Source organism: Aphis gossypii, chromosome 1 (assembly GCF_020184175.1).
Source record: "Aphis gossypii isolate Hap1 chromosome 1, ASM2018417v2, whole genome shotgun sequence".
NCBI lineage: Eukaryota > Metazoa > Arthropoda > Insecta > Hemiptera > Aphididae > Aphis > Aphis gossypii.
In genome coordinates this window covers 59,066,789-59,086,776 of record NC_065530.1, presented here as the reverse complement: position 1 = coordinate 59,086,776, position 19,988 = coordinate 59,066,789, and the positions used below count along the sequence as shown (strand labels likewise).

The 19,988-nt window shown below is 28.3% G+C and overlaps 2 protein-coding genes across 6 annotated transcripts in view; one reads left to right on the top strand and one right to left on the bottom strand.

Annotated features, from left to right (window-relative positions):
• Window positions 1-8,336, top strand: part of LOC114128526 (leucine-rich repeats and immunoglobulin-like domains protein 2) — a 109,783-nt gene extending 101,447 nt beyond the window's left edge. For all 4 annotated transcript variants that reach the window (XM_050198573.1, XM_050198574.1, XM_050198575.1 and 1 more), the window contains 2 exons: window positions 253-379; window positions 4,411-8,336. In XM_050198573.1, the coding sequence (XP_050054530.1) occupies window positions 253-379; window positions 4,411-4,555 (272 nt within the window). In that variant the 3' untranslated portion in view covers window positions 4,556-8,336. The remainder of the gene's footprint in view (window positions 1-252; window positions 380-4,410) is intronic.
• Window positions 8,337-11,008: 2,672 nt separating this feature from the next.
• Window positions 11,009-14,548, bottom strand: LOC114128539 (tRNA (cytosine(72)-C(5))-methyltransferase NSUN6). 2 transcript variants are annotated; one of them, XM_027993066.2, is made up of 8 exons: window positions 14,201-14,548; window positions 13,146-13,256; window positions 12,628-12,835; window positions 12,144-12,303; window positions 11,880-12,081; window positions 11,472-11,765; window positions 11,232-11,393; window positions 11,009-11,167 (listed from the first exon to the last, which is right to left on the bottom strand). In XM_027993066.2, exons 1-8 carry the CDS (start codon window positions 14,306-14,308, stop codon window positions 11,057-11,059), a joined length of 1,356 nt encoding a protein of 451 aa, XP_027848867.1. In that variant the 5' UTR covers window positions 14,309-14,548; the 3' UTR covers window positions 11,009-11,056. The 2 variants fall into 2 exon arrangements, with proteins under 2 accessions (XP_027848867.1, XP_027848868.1); XM_027993067.2 differs by having other exon boundaries at window positions 14,197-14,547.
• Window positions 14,549-19,988: the final 5,440 nt, after the last annotated feature.

Here is a 19,988-nt window from a genome sequence, read left to right as displayed (position 1 = left end):
ATTTTGAAAGACAAAAAATACCATTCCGAGAAATAAACCACACCTAAAATAAAAAAAAATAATAAAAATCGAAAAAAACACCACACATAACACAATATTAATGACCACTGAAATAGACATTATTTCGAGCAACTCTACCCGATTGTGACGTTCCAGGCGATTGGGTTGGATAAAAACGACCCTTTTCGAAATGTTAGGTATACCTGAATCCCAAAAGTTTAATGTTTTATTTATTTTTCTTCGCTTCCTCAGATAACCCACTGATTTGTGACTGTGACCTGCGCTGGTACAGGGATTGGCTAAAAGAGTTACGTCACCGAGACGACGACGACATCATACAAAAGAAACACATACTCTGCCTGATGGAAGATGAACACAGGTGTGTGTTATTTTTTATTTATAAAAATGAATAAAATTATAATAATATGTATGAAGTTCACTCGAACAATCTGAGAACGAGTGTACACGTTAATTCGGAAAACGAAAACTAAAACCAGGTTAATTATTTTCCAAAATAAGGCTAAATTGACAATAATATCTTGACATGCTCGTTTAAAAAGAAAAATGTATAGGTACATCATTATTAAAAGGTATAAATATAAATAGAATAGGTATAATAGTTACTATTTCATATACTTACCTTCACTAAGAGACTTCTTTAATTTATTATTTCCATGTTGATATTTATTTTATCAATATTTAAGCTAGTTCTGTTCAGCTTACATAACAGATAGCCTAAATAACAAATTATGTTTAAAAAAAATCCACAATCTTTATACCAGGCACTGGTGTAGTTGAAACAAGATTTTAGGAATAATATGATAGTGGAGTTAGTATTTTTTCAATTGGAAATTACATGTAAAAATGATTCTGAGCGAAGTCAATGCAATAATTAATATAAATATTCTCAAGTAGAATTTTTTTTATAAGTCCAGTCGTATTTAAATATTTTTTTCGAAAATATTGCTTTAAACATTTAACAACACAAAATATGTTGATAATACCATAGCGTTTCTATTTTATTAATGTTATCCACAGTGGAGACTTTCATCGTTATTTCTGTATAACTTTATTCTGTATAATAAATAATAATATATACCTGTATTATGTATATAGTCTTATTATAATGCTGACAAAACTTGATAAAAATAAATAATAAAAACTAAACTACTTTCCCCGGATTTCAAATTATATTAAACAAACTAAATGAAAAATATATACCTATTCGGTTATGTATGTTGGAGAGTCTTTATAGTTTTTAGATAAAATATGAGGGTGTTGACCAGTTGCCCCCCACGGCTGTTATTGAGATTTTAAAAATATACTAGTTGCCCTCAACCAAATGTACAAGTTGCCCTCACATGTTAATATATACAGGATTACAATATATAGCTAGTAAAATAGGGGAGGTAAATATACAAATCATAAATAACATGATATATAATTATAATTATAATATATTATAATATAGGTAATATATAATACTGTATTTTGTAATAACCAGAGCTAGGATTTGTATGCAACAGCGTGTTTTTTTTCTACGTCCAAATGGAATTTATATTATTGTGATGAAAATGGTACTATTTTTATTTTGCATGTTTTTGCATATATTGAACTTAATGCATATTTTTGTATATTTAGTATGATTGAATTCATTGCATTTAAGTCGATAATAATTAAACTGATCAAAGTATATAACTTGGTTTTTTTGTCAAACATACATTCATATGGTACGGTATACTATATACGTTCGTCGATCGTTTATACTTGAAAATTCAAAAAAATATTTGGTCATAACTCGTAACATATAAAACACATATTTCTACTTTTGATTGAGAATTATAAATTGTATTACTAAAATAATGATTAATGCACGCAAAAAATAAATAAATAGTTTTTAATTTTTAATCTCAATTATACATATTATCAGCTTATCACTAATTTATTTCTTGAAATAATAATATATTTTTTGTAACTATATTTTTTTTTGTGTATGCCATTTAAAAATTAAAATGCATATTGAATTTTTTACTATTTTTTTATTAAATTATCTATTATAAATTTGACTATAATTTTAAAGTTTTAAACTATTTTACTTTATTTTTATAAATAATTTTACATTTTATTTATGATTTGTATATTTACCTACCCTATTTTATGAGTTATATATTGTAATCGTGTATATATTAACATGTAAGGGCAACTGATACATTTTCCTCTAGGTAGTTTGGGGGGAATTGGTATAAAAAAGGTACTTTTGGAGGTAACTGGTACATGCCCAAAATATGATTACTGCAGGACACTAAAATCTTATGTAGGTAATAAAATAAAAATCATTTATATAAATTATTAATTATTCATATTTTATAAATTTGTAGGATGAATAATAATTATTCTATAATCTTTTTATTTTTTCGATTAATATTATACTTATTATTGATTAATAGGCAAACTTTATCCAACTTATTTATACAAAAACATAATGAAAAAAAAACAGTATTCAAATGGAATAGGTATGCTAATAAACCATATTCAATTTATACATTAAATTAAAAAACTAAACAGCTAGTATTGTTATATTCAACCATGTAATAAATTTTTTTTTTTTAATTTTTACACCTAATTCCTTTTAGATAAATACAATTACAAATTTTTATTAAAAACATATGAGCATAAATTATGAATTAGTAATTAAACAATTAAATATTTTAAATACGTATATTTAAAACTGTTAATTTTAATTTTTTCTAATATTTTTATTAAAATTGCCTGTATCAAACCTGAAACCTCTTAGAAAGAAGATGTGTGAGCTTTATTGCAATTTTTTCATCGATTTAAAACCTAACAGTTGATAATCTCCTTCTATATCTACATAATTTACATTTCATTAATGTATATTGAACAAAAAATGCGTTACCTATAATTTTTTGGAAATGTCCAAATCGGTCTTTATTACTACAGTTATATTTATTTAACATTATTTAAAATGTGCATAATGTAAACGATATACCTATACGATATTTTAACTAGTAGTGGCATGAATGTAAAGTACATGATAATATTTTTTTCAAAATGTCTCACCGTCGAATGTAATAAAAGTAGACGTGATAGAGGAAATCCGAAACAGGCATACATTAGCATAAAAAGTCTATAAGTTATAAACTCAGAAACAAAATATAGTGCTGTTCTTTAATATAACGATTTTCCACTCTTTTGAATGATAATTTATTCTAAAATAAAACAAATATAAACAAACAAATGCTAATGTGCTCTGTTTTTAATTATATTTTTGAAATGATTATACTACACATACAGACCATGCAGTGTATAATACACATGTTGACGAGAAACAAACTTTATTAACCTTAAATCACTTTGAGCTTTTATCATAGTTCATTATATACTAAACAATATAGAAGTTTGTTATTATTTAACAATTTTACACCATACCAGAAAAGTGTAGGTCCGTTGCCTGTAGGTATCTATAATAAGTTATAAAACGTTATTTGAAACACTATATAAATGATCTAAAGAATTTTAATTAAATTTCCAGTACAGTATATATAAATCATAAACTATAAGAACTTTTTTAATTCATTTTTGTACCTTTTATTTTTTTATTTGAGAAAAATTTAAATTCCTGGAAAACTGGTCGTCGGACACTCGTTTTGAGCACGTTTGTCTCGTGGAGCAGTATAGTACTTTAATATTATAACATACGTCATAGCATTAAATTTAATAAAAGTGGAAAATGATTAAATCAATTTTCTAAAAATTAATTTTGATTATTGGATACATCGACCAAATCTGTATCCACTGACATATTATTACTGATTCGTAAGTAGGTATTCCTTGCACATAAATAAATTATTGAAAAATCGATATGTGAACTCTTATACCCAAGTACACATATGTTACACACGATATATATTATGGTTCAGATTGTCGATTAAACTTCAGTTTCATATCGTTACATACTTGCGCCGTTGTGTACTCGTATATAATAATAAACTATAAAATGTTCGTGCAAATACATATTAAATCCTGACGCAGATAAAATTTGAAAATAAATATTTTCGATATCCTCGTCATATTTTTTGTTTAAAATCAAAAGTATGCAAAGACGTCTTAATTCCATGACAATATAACATTTTCCAAAAAAAAAGGTATGAAAATCATAATGTTAGACGGAGCACGTACGTTTATACTAGGTACCTATTGAATAATATAATTTATGCGGTTCGCATTATAATACACCATCCGTATACATAATATTATATTATGTTATTATTTTATATATACATTTAACATTGTTGTAATATCAACTCGATTTTACGCATCTTTAATCGTTCATAAATAGAAGTGATGATGATGAATGATAATGTATTGTTATTTGTGTTGTGTTTGCAGGGAATTCAGTGTTTTGAATTTGCCAGTGGAAAGAATGAACTGCGTGGGTAAAAAATACTCGTCGTCAGTCAACGGGATCGGCGAATCTAGAGTCCTGTCCCGCGTCCTAATAGTTGTCGTCTTTGCTCTACACCAATTCAAATAAGCACAATAGCGAACACACACACACACAAACACACACACACACACACACACACACACACACACCACACACACACACACACACACACATACACACAAATATACATACACACACACGCGCTTACACTCTGCAAATGCACACGAGCTATCTAATATTCACGCCATAATCGTATAAATAAAATATGTTTGTGTTATACATACGCATATTCAACAGCCATGACCTCCCGAACTCGCGTTGATATTACTCGTAAATACATACTATATCTAACGTGCCAATGTGCACTGTGTACATGGCCCAGACCCGAGTATATACGGTATACATTAAGACGGGTACCTAAATTATTATGTTAGGTACCTACATGTACCTATATGAATAATAATATTCAAAAACGCGATGATAACTCATTACCAGTTACTAAGCTTTGAATATCTCGACCACCGAAATCGATCGAACGGAGAGCGTCAAAATTCGTGGTGTTAAGACCTACACTCGTCGCATGATATTATTGTTTTGTTTTTATTTATTTATGTTGTTCTCCGTCTTTTGAAAAAAAAAAACAATAACGAAACGACGCACCATACCGACAACAGCCGTCATTATTGATGCGATACGAATATGTTTAATATCGATATCGAACCAACATGACGAGACGGTCGTACATACAATACGATTTCGATGTGCCGACTACGAGTATAATATAATATCACCTACATACTCAGGTGTTTGTATATTTTTTTTATTTTTTTTTTTTTTATGTATATTTTTCGTTTATCGTTCTTTCAATTTGGCCGACAAACGTCGGACCTTTTGCCGACAACATATCAACCACATATCATCCGTATCGTACATATAAGTTTACAATATATTATAAATAGGTAATGATAATTTAATCTTAACACAACAATATATTAATAATAATATTATATTTTATCGTCGCAGCCACACGGAAAACGTGTAGCGCGACTCTTAGCGTTTAGTGCTGTTTAGAGTACAATGCAATTTTAAGTGAAGTGTTTTTTTTTTCATCGGAGACATTATACGCTTTTAAAATATCCATCCCCGTGCGTGTCGTATATAATTTAATAATCTATACCATAATGTCGCAGCGTAGAGTGTACAACGCAAGCGTGCGCCACTCGGACACCGCAGTGGTTGTCGTGTAACCGGTGTAGGTACAATAATGGTGTACATAGGTAAAACGATTAGAACACGCTTCGGGAATTCATCGATCGTTTTCGACGACGATGACAGTGACGTCGAATTCATTATATTATGGCAGCGTATAGCGCTGTAGTAATTATTTTTAATTTGAAATTATAGCCGTGGAAAAAAAACCCCATCTAAACAAACACAGAACACGAAACCTTGAACTAAATCGTTAAGTTTTATTTATTTATTTATTTTTTTTTTATTCCTTTGCCAAGATAAAATTACCGTCAAATTATAAGTCACTACACAATATAACACGCGTGTGTGTGCCGCCAGCTAGCTACTTGTTGTGTGTCCATACTCCATATCATTATCGTCGGGCTGTTGATTTAAGAAACTTAACTATTGAGGATTACAACCGTCCATTGGGAATATTTTTAAAACGACCGCGGTGTTTAAAATCGTCCGAAATCTATCAACGACAAATCGAAGTTTTTACCATATAGGTTATCAACCCGTCATACCCATCGCACCTAGTACTACGACAAATTTGGCGGCTCCATATAGACCTTATATTATAATAGACAAGAAATTTGAATTTGAATGACAACAGCATTAGGTATGACATGCGCATAAACACATTGCAATGGTGTTGCCCGCCTTAACACCAGATGTGCTAATTTTACGATAATACGCTTTGCAAATTACTGCACGCGTATTAAATTTCCGGCGTCGTCGGTGTTTCAGAAGTGAAAAAAAGGTAAATATTTGTTAGAACTAATTGACTTTATTAATAAAAAAAATGTATGATATTTTTATTAAAATTAAAACAGAAAATTATATGTGCCGATAGAAATACAGAACAGGGAATCACAGATATTTTTATTCATTTCTAAACGTAATTTATTAATTTAGTACAGTTATTTCTGATACCAATTTTTATTATTATTGATACAAGCTAATCCTCGTAGTTGGATGAATAATGTTTATCTTGAACGTGGGATATCCATAGTACTAGCGCCTAGCATTAAAAACAGACCTATAAACATCTCTTTTAACACGTCAATAATACATTTGTAAGTTGTAACCCATGTTTTAGTTAAAAATTAAATTCAAAATTAATTATTCGGGCATTCGAATTCGGACAGCGGATGGTAAAGTAGAGGGAAAACACACACTCATAGTATATAATGGCATAAATACATAATATTATCATTGGTTATAAATACTGGTATTTATAATCAATGATATTTTATGGCAACGATCATTTATAGTCACTCAGTTACGGAAAAACGCCTTCTATCTTTCTTACCCCGAAGTGCAATCACCTCTTGTCTATTAGCATAAGGCATAAAGAGGTCTATATGGCAGCAATATTAAACATATTAATATAATAATAATATTATTATATAGCTATGTAAGTAATCAAAATTACTGGTCGGCGAGCATTTGACGTACAGACACTGCATCGTACGCGTGTTGCACATAAAAATATCATAATTATACATACTATTATACAATATTGTTCAACCGCATAGGTATACCCATTCCGCTATATATTTTATTCACGTGATATTTTCCTATTTAAATTTTGATTTGATTTTCGGTTTTTATAATAGCGTCTTATATTATAAGTATTTAGTATCTACTTTATTATATCATGCACGTATAAAGATGAGATTAAATGCGCTATTTAATAATATACCTATATAAATATGATAACTATTAGCCAAATACGGTTTTAAATTTAGGAATTTTGTAGATGAGGAATACTATAGCTGAACAAAAAATTGATTTTAACTTTTAAGTCATAATTTAGTTATTATATATACTTGTAGGAATGTTTGAAGAGTGTTATTTACATATTATACGATTGATTATAATATTATTATCATTAATATTTAAGCTTAAAAACCATTCGCAATACATATCTTAATAAATTACGTAACGACGAAAGCTTATGATTCTTTGTAAAACCCGGCGGGACGTTTGTGGAATAACATTAAAAAATAAAATAAAATGTTTTAAAAAAACATCCATAAAACAAAAATTAAGTACCATCAATTGTGTCGTGTCAAAAGGTCGTTATCGGCATCGTCTCGCGGGGTATTGTCAAAGACATAATTAGCATACGACTTACGTAATTTTAAATACATTTATATGTGATTTATGAGTTTATATATTTTAAGACTATTAGGATATAACAACTATTATTATTATTATTATTATATAAACATAATAACTATATTGATCAATATAGACTTTTAACAGCGATACATATCTATAAAATGCATATCCCAAATGTAATCTTTTTTTTATTATTATTATAACTATATCATTATATTGTATTTATATTATTATTATTATTATTATTATTATAATTATTATTAAAAATTATTATTATCGTACGCATATTTTAATATTGTTGTATTTTCGTAATATTATTATAATATCAATATCGTGGATATAATATTAAAGTAGTAGTGTAGAGTGTTATTAATTTAATATGCATTTACATCACGTATCGTATACATATCCGTAATAAGAACCATCATTATTATATAATATAACGGAGTAAGGCCATGTTTTTATGTGAGTTTTTCTCTTTTGAAATAAATTTAAAAAAAAAAAATAAGACATACCTATATTATATATATATACCCCATACGTATATTATTGTTATATTGTTAACCTACCTTTCTTTTGTTTATTTGGAAAAAAATACAATCTGTATTTATTTAAAATTTAACAAAATAAGTAAATGAAATTGTTATACAATAAGCAATATAAATAAAAAAACACGAACACACTCGATAACAAAAGTCATCAAGTGATAAAACCCTTCTGAGAATTAGTTTATTTATCAACTAATTTAGTACCTAGGTCACAGCACCGACGCCTTTTGAGGTGGTGTGTTGGGTTGTCAGGAAGAGTGAGTGGTGATTGGGGATAAATTAAAGGGTTAGGATGCTAATGAAGTTTTAAGTGGATCCCTTGATAATGGCTTTTGATTAGTTGATATACAGTATTTATTTTCAAGTCTTAGTGTAAAGATTCATTTATAACGTACCGAGAGACGAAGTCTATATTAAGTGAAAAGTGATTGACTGAAAGGCTTCAATGGCGTGCGTTTGAGAAGGTTAGACGCTTCCCTAGATTTGCATACAATAGGCCTTAGCAAGTTCCAGTAGAGATTTGTACAGTTTGGATTTTGTGTAGATCAGTAGGCTACTGACTACTGGATTTAATTATAAGACGAATCAGTTTGGACTAATGATGAGAACCCTATAAGTTAATATTTTATCTAGTAAAATTCCGAGATATTTGACCTAAGTATTATAAGATATCTCAACTCTTTGAAGTTGAAGTAAAAGAAGGTTATTTTTCCAAAGTGTAGGTAAATATTACATGAAACATTTTTCAGGATTTGTTAGAATTTCCCACTTGGCGCCCTGGTGAGTTTATTCAAATGGATTTTGGAAATCGGGTAAAGGTTGAACGAGAGCATACTGCTTACATTCGAAATTATTATCAATAAGTGAGTTGAGTCTTGGGTTCCAAAAAAAATATTCAAAAAGGGACATAGCTTATTTGCGTTCCAGTATACCTTTTTTATAACCTAATTACGTCCCGAAAATAACGATATAATCGATATCATTATGTTAATAAAAAAGCACATTGATATTCATTTTTATTAAAATATAAAAGTTTCTAAATATCATATAGTTATCATATCATTCATATCAATATACGAAGTTCATGGTGTAGGTTGTCAAATGGTAATAATAGTTATTAGTTCAACTCAAATATGGTAAAATCGGTGATGGGAAATTTCTTTATAAAAATGAACTTCTTCGAGTTTAAGTTCAAGACATTAAATATGAACTAGTTAAAATTTTAGTTCATAGTTGAACTAATTATATATTATAATTTATAGGTGTATAAAACCGTTTGTGTATGGTTTGTCCATAGTCGTTATAATAAGTAAAAGATTTGCTTATATTTGTGTGTTATTTATAGGCGACTATAAGCTATAACCATAATGATGATAAGGAGTAGGTACCTTATCCTATTAAACGTTATAAATATAAATATATAATTATGTTCCATGAAAATTAAATTGGCAATGAGCAAACCCAAAACTTATAAGATCAGAATAAATAAGAACTTAGCTCAATAGCTCACGTTCAAATTCATTTCTTGAAAATTGAACGAGTTCATGTGAAATTCACACAATATGAACGGGTTTAATTAATGATCGCGTTCATATGAACGAGTTCTTTCCCCATCACTGGGTATAATATAATTTAAAATAATAAAAAATTCATATTTTTTGCATTTTGTTATAATATGGCAATAAAAGCTATTATTTTGATTCAAATATGGACAATAATATGGTATATTGGTATATATTTAATAAAACGTATAAGTATCATAAAATTTTAATGGGGAAATTTCGTTTTTTTTTAAACTTTCAATTTTTTTTTTTAAGAATTCTAATTTTAAGTGCTTTTTTCTGTAATTTGTTTTTTTAGTATTATTGTATTAATGCTAAGACAGCAAGATATATGAATAAATTATAAGGTACCGAATTATCATGATAAACCACGATTAGTATACCTAGATAAATTGTATCTAAAAACTGAACTTTCATCATCCCACAAATAGTGAGGTTTATTATACATTAGTTTATGAACTAAATTTTAGTGACGCGATACTATCGATTTTAGTGATTTTAGTAGATAACATCGATAATAATAGTTATACAACCGACTTGCACCCCAAAATGGGAAGCAAGTTATCGGTCAACTTTACTACCTGAAAAATATAGCTTTCTTTGAGACGCAAGTAATATGCAGCCAATTGAACAGAATCTGAGTTTGAATCCAGTATACTTGTATAGTTGGTATAGGTTGCTATAACCATGATTACAATTTTAGGAATATCTGATGCATGTATATTAAATATACTGCATGATGAGTAACTTCCTAGAAGAAAACCGACAGAGATTGAGAAGTAGAATGATGATGAGTTGCCTTTTCGAACTGTAAATCTTCAACTGCAGAAATAGAAGAAAATTATAATAGTAAGGTTCTGAAAGAAATTATTTTATTTAGCAAAGAAGGCAGTCGAACCAAATTGTGTCAATTGCTTAGGCCACATCTAGAAAAACTTCAAGACAGAGTATTATTAATAAGTCTATGTAAGTATTAAGTAAATTATTAAGGGAGTTATTCTGGAGCTGAGTTATAATACTTAATATAGTAGATCAAACTATAGCTTATAACAAAGAAAAACAATTTAAAATGATTTTATATTTTTTTTATTCTGTAATATAACAATATGTCAACAAATTTATTTAACTTTTTTTTGAAACTTTGATATAAAAAATCCAATAGAATCTTCTTCAGCATTTTCAGGACCAAAGCGCCTTACAAGTTTACATAAATTTTCATTTAATCCCACCTATAACAAAATTGAGCATGCAAATAAAGACAAGAATAACAGAAAAATAATTAATTGGATTTACTTGAGTTGCAATTCCTGGACTACCAATTTCAGAATTTATTTCAATTAGTTCCATTTGTGGAAACTTTTCAAGAACCCAAGCTACATTGTGTTCATTCTCTTCTAGCGTAATTGTACACGTACTGTAAACTAAAATACCACCAGGCTTAACAAGATCTACAGCCTAAAATACATTCAAAAATTAAATAAGTATTTTAATTTGTCAATATATATTTTAAATATACTGATTGTTATCCATTACATTTATTAATAATTTTCTTTGTAAGGCAGGAAAACTTTTTATAAGATTTTTATCAACTTGAATATTAAGCAATGGCCGTTGTCCAAGATTACTGCACGGTGCATCCAATAATACACGATCAAATGATTCATTTTTAAATGGTGGTCTATCGTCATTATTATTTATATTGTTTGTGTCTAGACTAATCAAAGAATCAAAATGATGAATCTTCACATTTTGTATTCCAAAATTGTTGCATCGAAGTTCAACTTTTTTTAATTTTGTTTTTGATTTATCTATTGCATCTATTGAACCCTAATAATAAAAAAAAATAATGTTTTTATGTTCTACTCAAATTGGCATACATTTTTTTCTGAGTCGTTAGATTCTGAAAGTTAAGTCAAAAGCTTATTCACGTGATCAACTCACTTTATTATTCATTAAGGTTGCTATATGTGTAGTCTTATTTCCAGGTGCTGCACACATATCTAATACTTTAAGGTTGTTTTCATTGACATCAAGTGCATATCCAGTTACAATTGAAGGTAAATTCTGTAGCATCCCATATTCATCAGGCAATTTGAATGAAGGGATACCTGTAACAGGGTCAGTCATCTCAACCGCAATACCTCTAAAATGTAATATTAAGTATTTTATGAAATGGATGAAATCATAATACACATTTAATCTTACTTAGGATTTATATCACCATTAAATAACTGTCGACGATTCATTTTGGCAATTCCATTGCCAACAAACATCTTCATTGGATTATCATAATATTTTTGATAGCCTCGTTTACACCCTTTGGCTAAGTCTGCATAAACTGATATAAATGAATCAACTTGTACTTCTAAGAAATAAAATATAATTAAAAAATATGTTTTATAATTAATTTAATATGCATGTAAAGGTTATAAAAATATTGTAATAACTAAAATTCTTATATTTTAATATAAATACATAATATACATACTAAATATTTTTTTTTTAATTTCAAAACGGTATTAATATACTATAATAAAAGATAAAACCACATTAGAATATTGATAATATATATTTATAGTTATAAAAAACTACAAATCTTAAAAACCATTATCAAAATTATATTACAATGGTAAATTAATAATTGTATGCAATGTTATTGAACAACATACAAATGTTTAATTTATTTTACCAGGTGCTATAGCCATAATCCCAGGCGCAAATATGTGAGAGCCTCGTAATGCAGATTGCCCAGTGGGAATGTCAACAATCACTTCTTCATTTTTATGACTTAAATCTAATAATGACTTGTCCATTGGTGATATTACTATACAATCGCTCAAATGTTTATGCACTCTAACTAAATGTTGTTCTTTTTTGTTATTTTTAAGTCGTTTCAACTATAACATAAATAAAGTTTAAAAACTTTAATATTTGATCACTGATATTTGTATAACATGGTCTATTATCAGTGATAGGTGCATCATACGTAAGAGAGGATAAGGGTTGTAGATGTAATTTTATTTTATAAATGTAATTATTAATTTTTTTTTTCACAGTTAATTAATGACATTATTTATCATTATTATAATATGTCTACAATAATAATATTTTAAAAAACTGTCAAGAAAGAAAATACTATTCTAAAAAATCTAAATTAATTAAGAAATCTAGGGAATAGAAAGAAATAAAATAAAATTTATACATTACATTTGATATTTGTTCGTTTATGGAAGTCATAACTTCTAACGGTGTAACCTTTAAGGTATTAACTCGGAAATATGAATATAAAGGTGCAGAAGTCAACCATTGAGATACTTCCTAAGAACAAAAACAATCATAGGTATCTTATTAAAATCATATACATAATTTAAATGTAATACATATTTAAACATTTTAAACTATAATATAGTCCCAAAGAATATTTACTAGTACAAAAATAAATAATTTAGGTAAGTATAATCATGTTATTAGCATATTGACTGCTATTGATCATCTATAATTCTCAAATGTTTGTATTATACTAAAATAGTGCAATGGAACAGCAGAAATAATTACGATTCATTTTATGATTTTAATGTGAATTTTTTTAAATATAATAGAAGAACAAACTAGACATTACATGAATAAGTAAGTTTGGCTTAGAGATAAACTACATGGTAAGATGGGTAGCACTCATGTAATAGTCAACATGTTTAACACCTTCCCAAAAAAAATATTCTATTTTTTGACTTTTACTTTTAATTCTATCCTTTGTCTTTCCTACATTCCTTATAAGTAGAAACACTAAATAATCTTGATTCGAAAACCTAATAAAATACCATACTTGTTTTCTTCATTAATCTCTTACCCTAATTTTCAAAAATTATATTAAGAACAATCTACCAAATTATTACAAATATAAAAATAATTCAAAATCCAAAGTCCAAAGTTCAGTTTTAAAAAGAATCATTCAGCTCTCTAACACCAAGTACACACAGTAGTAGATAATATAACTTCTTTGCTAAGGAAAAATAATTAATGCCCAGCTCTATTCTTGGACGTAACTCAAGCATTCAACCACACTTAGCATAAGCCACAAAGTACTTCATTACAAAAATTTGGTTATTTCCAGGTCTCTTAAGACTAATTCAACTCTTTTTTTATCTCTCCATTCTTCTCAAATGTAATGTAAAAGAAAAATATCTACCTCCTGCGTAGGTACTTAAATCATTCAAAAAAAAAAAAAAATGATTATTATATTAAAATTCATAAATTGTACCTACTTCTACGGATAGATTTCTAGTTTTGTAGATACTTTTTAATAAATTCAATAAATATTCATCCAAATTATGAGGACGGACAACCTGCGATTGTCTCATCATTTTCTTCATATAAGTAGATAATAGAATAATGTAAAATTATAATAGTGTCAGTGTGTAAGACGTTACTCCTTATAGAATAAATACAGTAAGTATTGATAGTTTTTCATAAACTATTTAACTTAAAAGTCACTAATAAAATACTAAGTACTAACTAATAACCAGAGTTTAAGATTATATTCGTACAGACTTGAAACTATAAAAAATTATATAGGTAACTTTAAGCAGCAATATTATTTTATTATTATAAATATTAAATTGTTAATTTGAAATTTATCCTTATGTAACCTCAAACATATTTCATGAAATGATAATAACTGATACCGGCAGGCGAGTAGCGACTGATAACAGAAAATAGTCAAAGTCACAGACTTTAATACAAAAATTAAAAAAGCTTATATAAATATATAATATTATATAGCAATCTATGGCCAAAGTAGATCAAGGTTAATAGATAAGTTTATAGATATTTTTGCATGTACCTAGTTTACGAAGGGTTTTTGTTGTGATAATATACTTAAATAGGTATAGTTCATAATAATGGTCTTAGGGAAAAAAAATAACTGTCCCCGAAAGACTCATGTAGTCATGTCGCTCAGTCAGTCAGTCGTCTAAGAGATATTAAATCTTCTCGGGGTCGAGGAAATTCCATATTAAATACGACTATAACATCCTTCCCAATGGCTATTCCTACGCTTCCAAAAATTAAGCAAACAATATTACAATGACGCAAATCATTGACATCGACGACGCAATCGAACAACACAAATCCAATGAGTATATCGCTACATCAGCAGACGATAATGCTAACGATGTCAATGATGTCATAGAAGAAGTGACAGAACGTTTGTTGGATGCAGTGTGTGATGACGATACGTTGGCCGGTGGAGACGAACCGTCATTGGAAGAGCCTGATGCATTCCGATGACGGTTTGCGTGCTGTTGCATCCGCAGCAGCGATTAGCGCGTCATCCTCCTTGACCGAATACCTATCGGATAGGACAACGGTGACGCAATAGGATAGGGGGACCGGCATGGACGGTGTGCGACGCGACAGGTGCGCAGACGTCGAATGTCCGGTGGCCTACACGATTGACCCTCTGCATGCGGCTAGGTGACCGCCCGGCAGCTTCGGTCCCGCGGAACAACGGGAGGCGACAACAAGGCGGTTAGCTGTACCGGCAAAGGCAAAACGGATTCCACGTCGACCGCAGTAGTGCAGTCTGACGACGGCTGTATTTGGTTACTTGCGTCCCAAAAAAAGGTATATTTATCAGGTAGTAAATTTGACCGATGACTTGCGTCCCATTTAGGGGACGCAAGTCGACTGTATAATTATTATCGATATTATCTACTAAAATCACTAAGATGAATCAGTGGCGTATTTACGAGGAGGATAGAACCCCCAGGGGGGGGGGGGGGCCTTGGTATTTTTTTTACTAGTAATTTTAATAACGTTGGTAAGTGTACCCCCCTCACCGTCGAGGAAATTATGTTTTCCAACTTATATCCCCCCCTGGACGGCTGGACAAAATCCTAAATACGCCACTGAGATGAATAGTATCGTGTCACTAAAATCTAGTTCATAAACTAATGCAGAGGTTCTCAAAGTGTGGGGCGCGACCCTCCGGGGGGGGCGCAAGACAATTTTAAAAATCCTCGTTTCACCAAACTTTGTGATGAAAAAAAACAAGCCCACCCATCACATTAAAATTGGCCTATTAATTAAAATATTTTATAAAAAATACATTTTATTTTAAAATAAATTTGTAATATTAATATTAATATCAATATTTGTTGTTTGTTTTTAACAGTTTTTTACTCTAAACATGACTATAAAAATTATTTTTATGAGGGAGGGGGCTCAGGTCTGGGGTTAACTAAAAGGGGGCCTGGCCTGAAAAGTTTGAGAACCTCTGAACTAATGTATAATAAACAATAAACCTCACTATTTGTAGGATAGTTAAAGTTCAGTTTGTAGATAAAATGTATCTATACCAATCGTGGTTTATCATGATAATTCGGTGAATTATAGAAAAAAACTAGGTACTTAAAATTTGAGTTCTTAAAAAAAAAAAAATTGAGTTTAAAAAAAACCAAATTTTCCTATGAAAATTGTATGATATACGTTTCATTTAAATTTATACCATATTTGAATAACTATTTTTACCATAAGACAACCTACACCACGGACTTAGAAGGTATTTTTAATTTTATAATAAGTAAATAAGTAATAATTACTAAATATAAAAAAAAACCTACTACCTATAATATTAATATTAATAATTAATAACTAATAAGCATCAGTACTTGAAATTTATTTATCGAGTAAGCTCAACTAATTAATCTTTTAATTACTTTAAATTTAAAAAAGTTTGACTAACCTATTGTAATCAAATGAATAGTTAAGCCTTTGAACACAATATATTGATTCCTCTGACCTTTTCAGCTATACTCTGGCAGAAATTATTATTCTGAATAAGTACCTACTGTTAGAAACTTTGCTAATCATTTTTCCTTTAAGTGCTTGAAAAACTTATTTTTGAACACTTCATGTAAATCTGATTTCTTAATTATTATTAATAGAAATAGTTTAGTTCAAATTTCTTCAGTAGGTTTGTATAGAATTACGTGAACGTCGTGCTATATATTATTCCAGAAAAATTCTATTTTTACAACCAATTGAAAATTATATTAATTTATATTATCGAACTATGCTGTTGACACTTGTTTATAACCATTTTCACTACCTACTTTTTATTTTACATCATTTTATGATGCACCTACTACCTACATACAGTGTCGTAACTAGATTTGATTGCGCTCGTGTATGAAAACTCTGTTGGGCCCCTTTTTAACTGCAAAAGCTATTATGTAAATCTAAAACATTGTGTTTTTAGATCCTAAGAAATGTACGTATTTGAAAATCTCCATATTTATTTTCCTAATAAGACATTGTTTTTAACAATAAGTATAACTTGTAGTTTAGAAACAACATACAAATTAAATAATTTTAAACATAAATGTGGGTAAATAAATAATAGAATTATAACTCTTAGGTAGGTACTAGGTAAGTCATAAAAAATATTTTGAAATTTGAACATCATAAATGTAGGTAATTGAATAAAATAATAATAATAATTAAAAATGTTACAAGTATATAATTTTCAAAACTAAATTATAAGCTATCGAAGAAAATTCTTTTTTCTTGCTTTTAAATTTGCAAAATCTTCAATGACTTCGTCCACATTAATATTTTCTACTGGAAGTCTTTCGATGTTCAGATTTCAGAATAGCGATGTTAGATAACCGGTCTTGACTTTTAGAGTTGCGCAAATAGTTTTTGATAAGTTTTAAGCAGATGTTACCTACTGGTATAGTCATAAAAATGATTATACCAGTAAAAACATCTGGAAATATGGAAGTTAAGTCATCTTTGATAATGATTTCTCCTAAATTTTAAACAATCATTTTTTTTAGTGAGTTTTCTTGATAAGTTAATGATAAATATGCTTTTAAAGAGACAATTTGTCTTGTAAAATCTAAACTTTATCATCTTTGTAATTAATGGTAAAGTCATACACTGATTTTATTAAAAGTTCTTCAGACATTTCTACTAATGTTTGAGGCATAAGTATACTAAAATCATCACAAACCATTTGCATTCCTTTAAACCTTTCTCTAAGTTGCATCATAAGTAGGCTACATAATATTGAAATTTTAAATTCAAAACTAAGCTAGCATATTTACGAAACTGTACAATATTTTTGTAAAAAAATTTCGAAAATCTTTATTTTTATTGAAAACCCTATTTCTGGTCACTTAAATGGTAATTTTAATATGTCCGGTGGGACTCTTTAGTTTAAATAGTTGGGTTACAAACACAATTTTTTTGCCAGTATAAAAATCTGAAAATCATTGAATCATAATATATATTATTATAACTTATAATTAGTCCTTGGCCTAAATGTAGAATAATATCGAATATTATTAATCATTTTCTTGAGAGATTACACATTCATTCAGATAATTTGCTTACACGAGTTTAGATACTAAACATATAACATTATAATATATGTATATTGTATACTTGTATATAAAACTGAGGTGGGAACTTACTACTAAATACTACCATAGTATTATAATTACTCCCGCCAATTGTAATTAGACAAATTACTGAAATTAGTTATTACCTATTGTTGAAAGTATAATAACATTTATTTATAACTTAATAAGAAATTTTAAGACCAATTTGGTCACAAGGAGCTTAAATTTGGGGCTGTGCTAACTTCAGGATTGGTTTCTGATGGCAAAGTGAATACCCTTGGTACATTATAAAGGTCAAAACTTTTGACCTCAAAAATAAGAAGTTTTCAGCAGTTATCTAAAAAATCGGGAAAAAAACCAAAAAAATAACAGAATAACGGAAATTTTCACGAAAAACCAGTATTCGATCAAATAGATTTTTTTATACAGTTGTAAACTTGTAACTCAAAAATGAATCACTGTAAATACTTGGATTTTTTACCAAATGTTTAAAATAGTGTTATCTATACACAGTTTTAAATTTCAAATGTTCACGAAATGAGTAAAAATAGCGAAAATTTGAAAGTAATTCTGTAGTTAAAAAATCATACAATTTTTTGTATTTATATCTAAGGTTAAGAATTTAAATTTAAAGTTAAGTCGTAGATACTTGAACATTTTACCAGTTATTTAAAATAAATGTTGACATTTTCTTTACATAATTTAATTTTCAAAATATTTCGCTTATTTTAAGGTTATTTATGGACATTTGAAATATTCGTTTTTGTTTAGTTTTCATTTTATAAATGTCGATAATATTTTTTTTGGCCAAGTCAAAATACTTAAAAATGTATTACAAAGTTCCTTATGAGTTAATCATAAAGTAATTCATAAATTATAAGAATACATTTTTTTATTAGCATTTGAAGTTCAAATAACAAAATTCGTCAAAATCATGAATATTTGCAAATTATTTTAATTATTAATTATAAAAAAATTTGTATAAATTGCTAACAGTTGATAATTTAAGAGTTTACATAGGTACTTTTGACTTACAATAATTATAAAAGAACTTAAATTTTGTGGTATTCAAATCATTAAGACGTAAACCACCTTTTTCGCCATCCAATTTAAAATATATATCCTAGGCCAGTGTTTCCCAAAAGGTGTGCCGTGAAATTTGAAAGGTGTGCCACGACAACTTGAACTTTTTTTATATTAATACCCAATAACGATATTATTCGATTAGTAGATAATATTTATCCAAAGTCTGTCGGGACTTATAAAAACTAATAATAATGTGCCGCGATAGGAAAAAGTTTGGGAACCACTGTCCTAGGCTGACAAATCATCTCCGTTCAGAATCATTTTTTGTATACAATGGTACTCATCATTGCATTCAAATTTAACACTCTTATATATAATAGTGATCCACACGGCAACTGATGTACAGCAGAGCAATACCCACTTGACCACGCTTTTTTTTTTTCATGTACAGATTGTAATTTTTATAAATCATAATAAGAAAAAAACTTAACATGAAAAAAAAAATAAATGCTAATTTTATTTTTGAAACCAAATTCCCAAAGCTATGAAGCACACTAATATATTTGTAATTTACTTACTTATTATGAAATAACTACTATATAATAAATCAATTGTTATG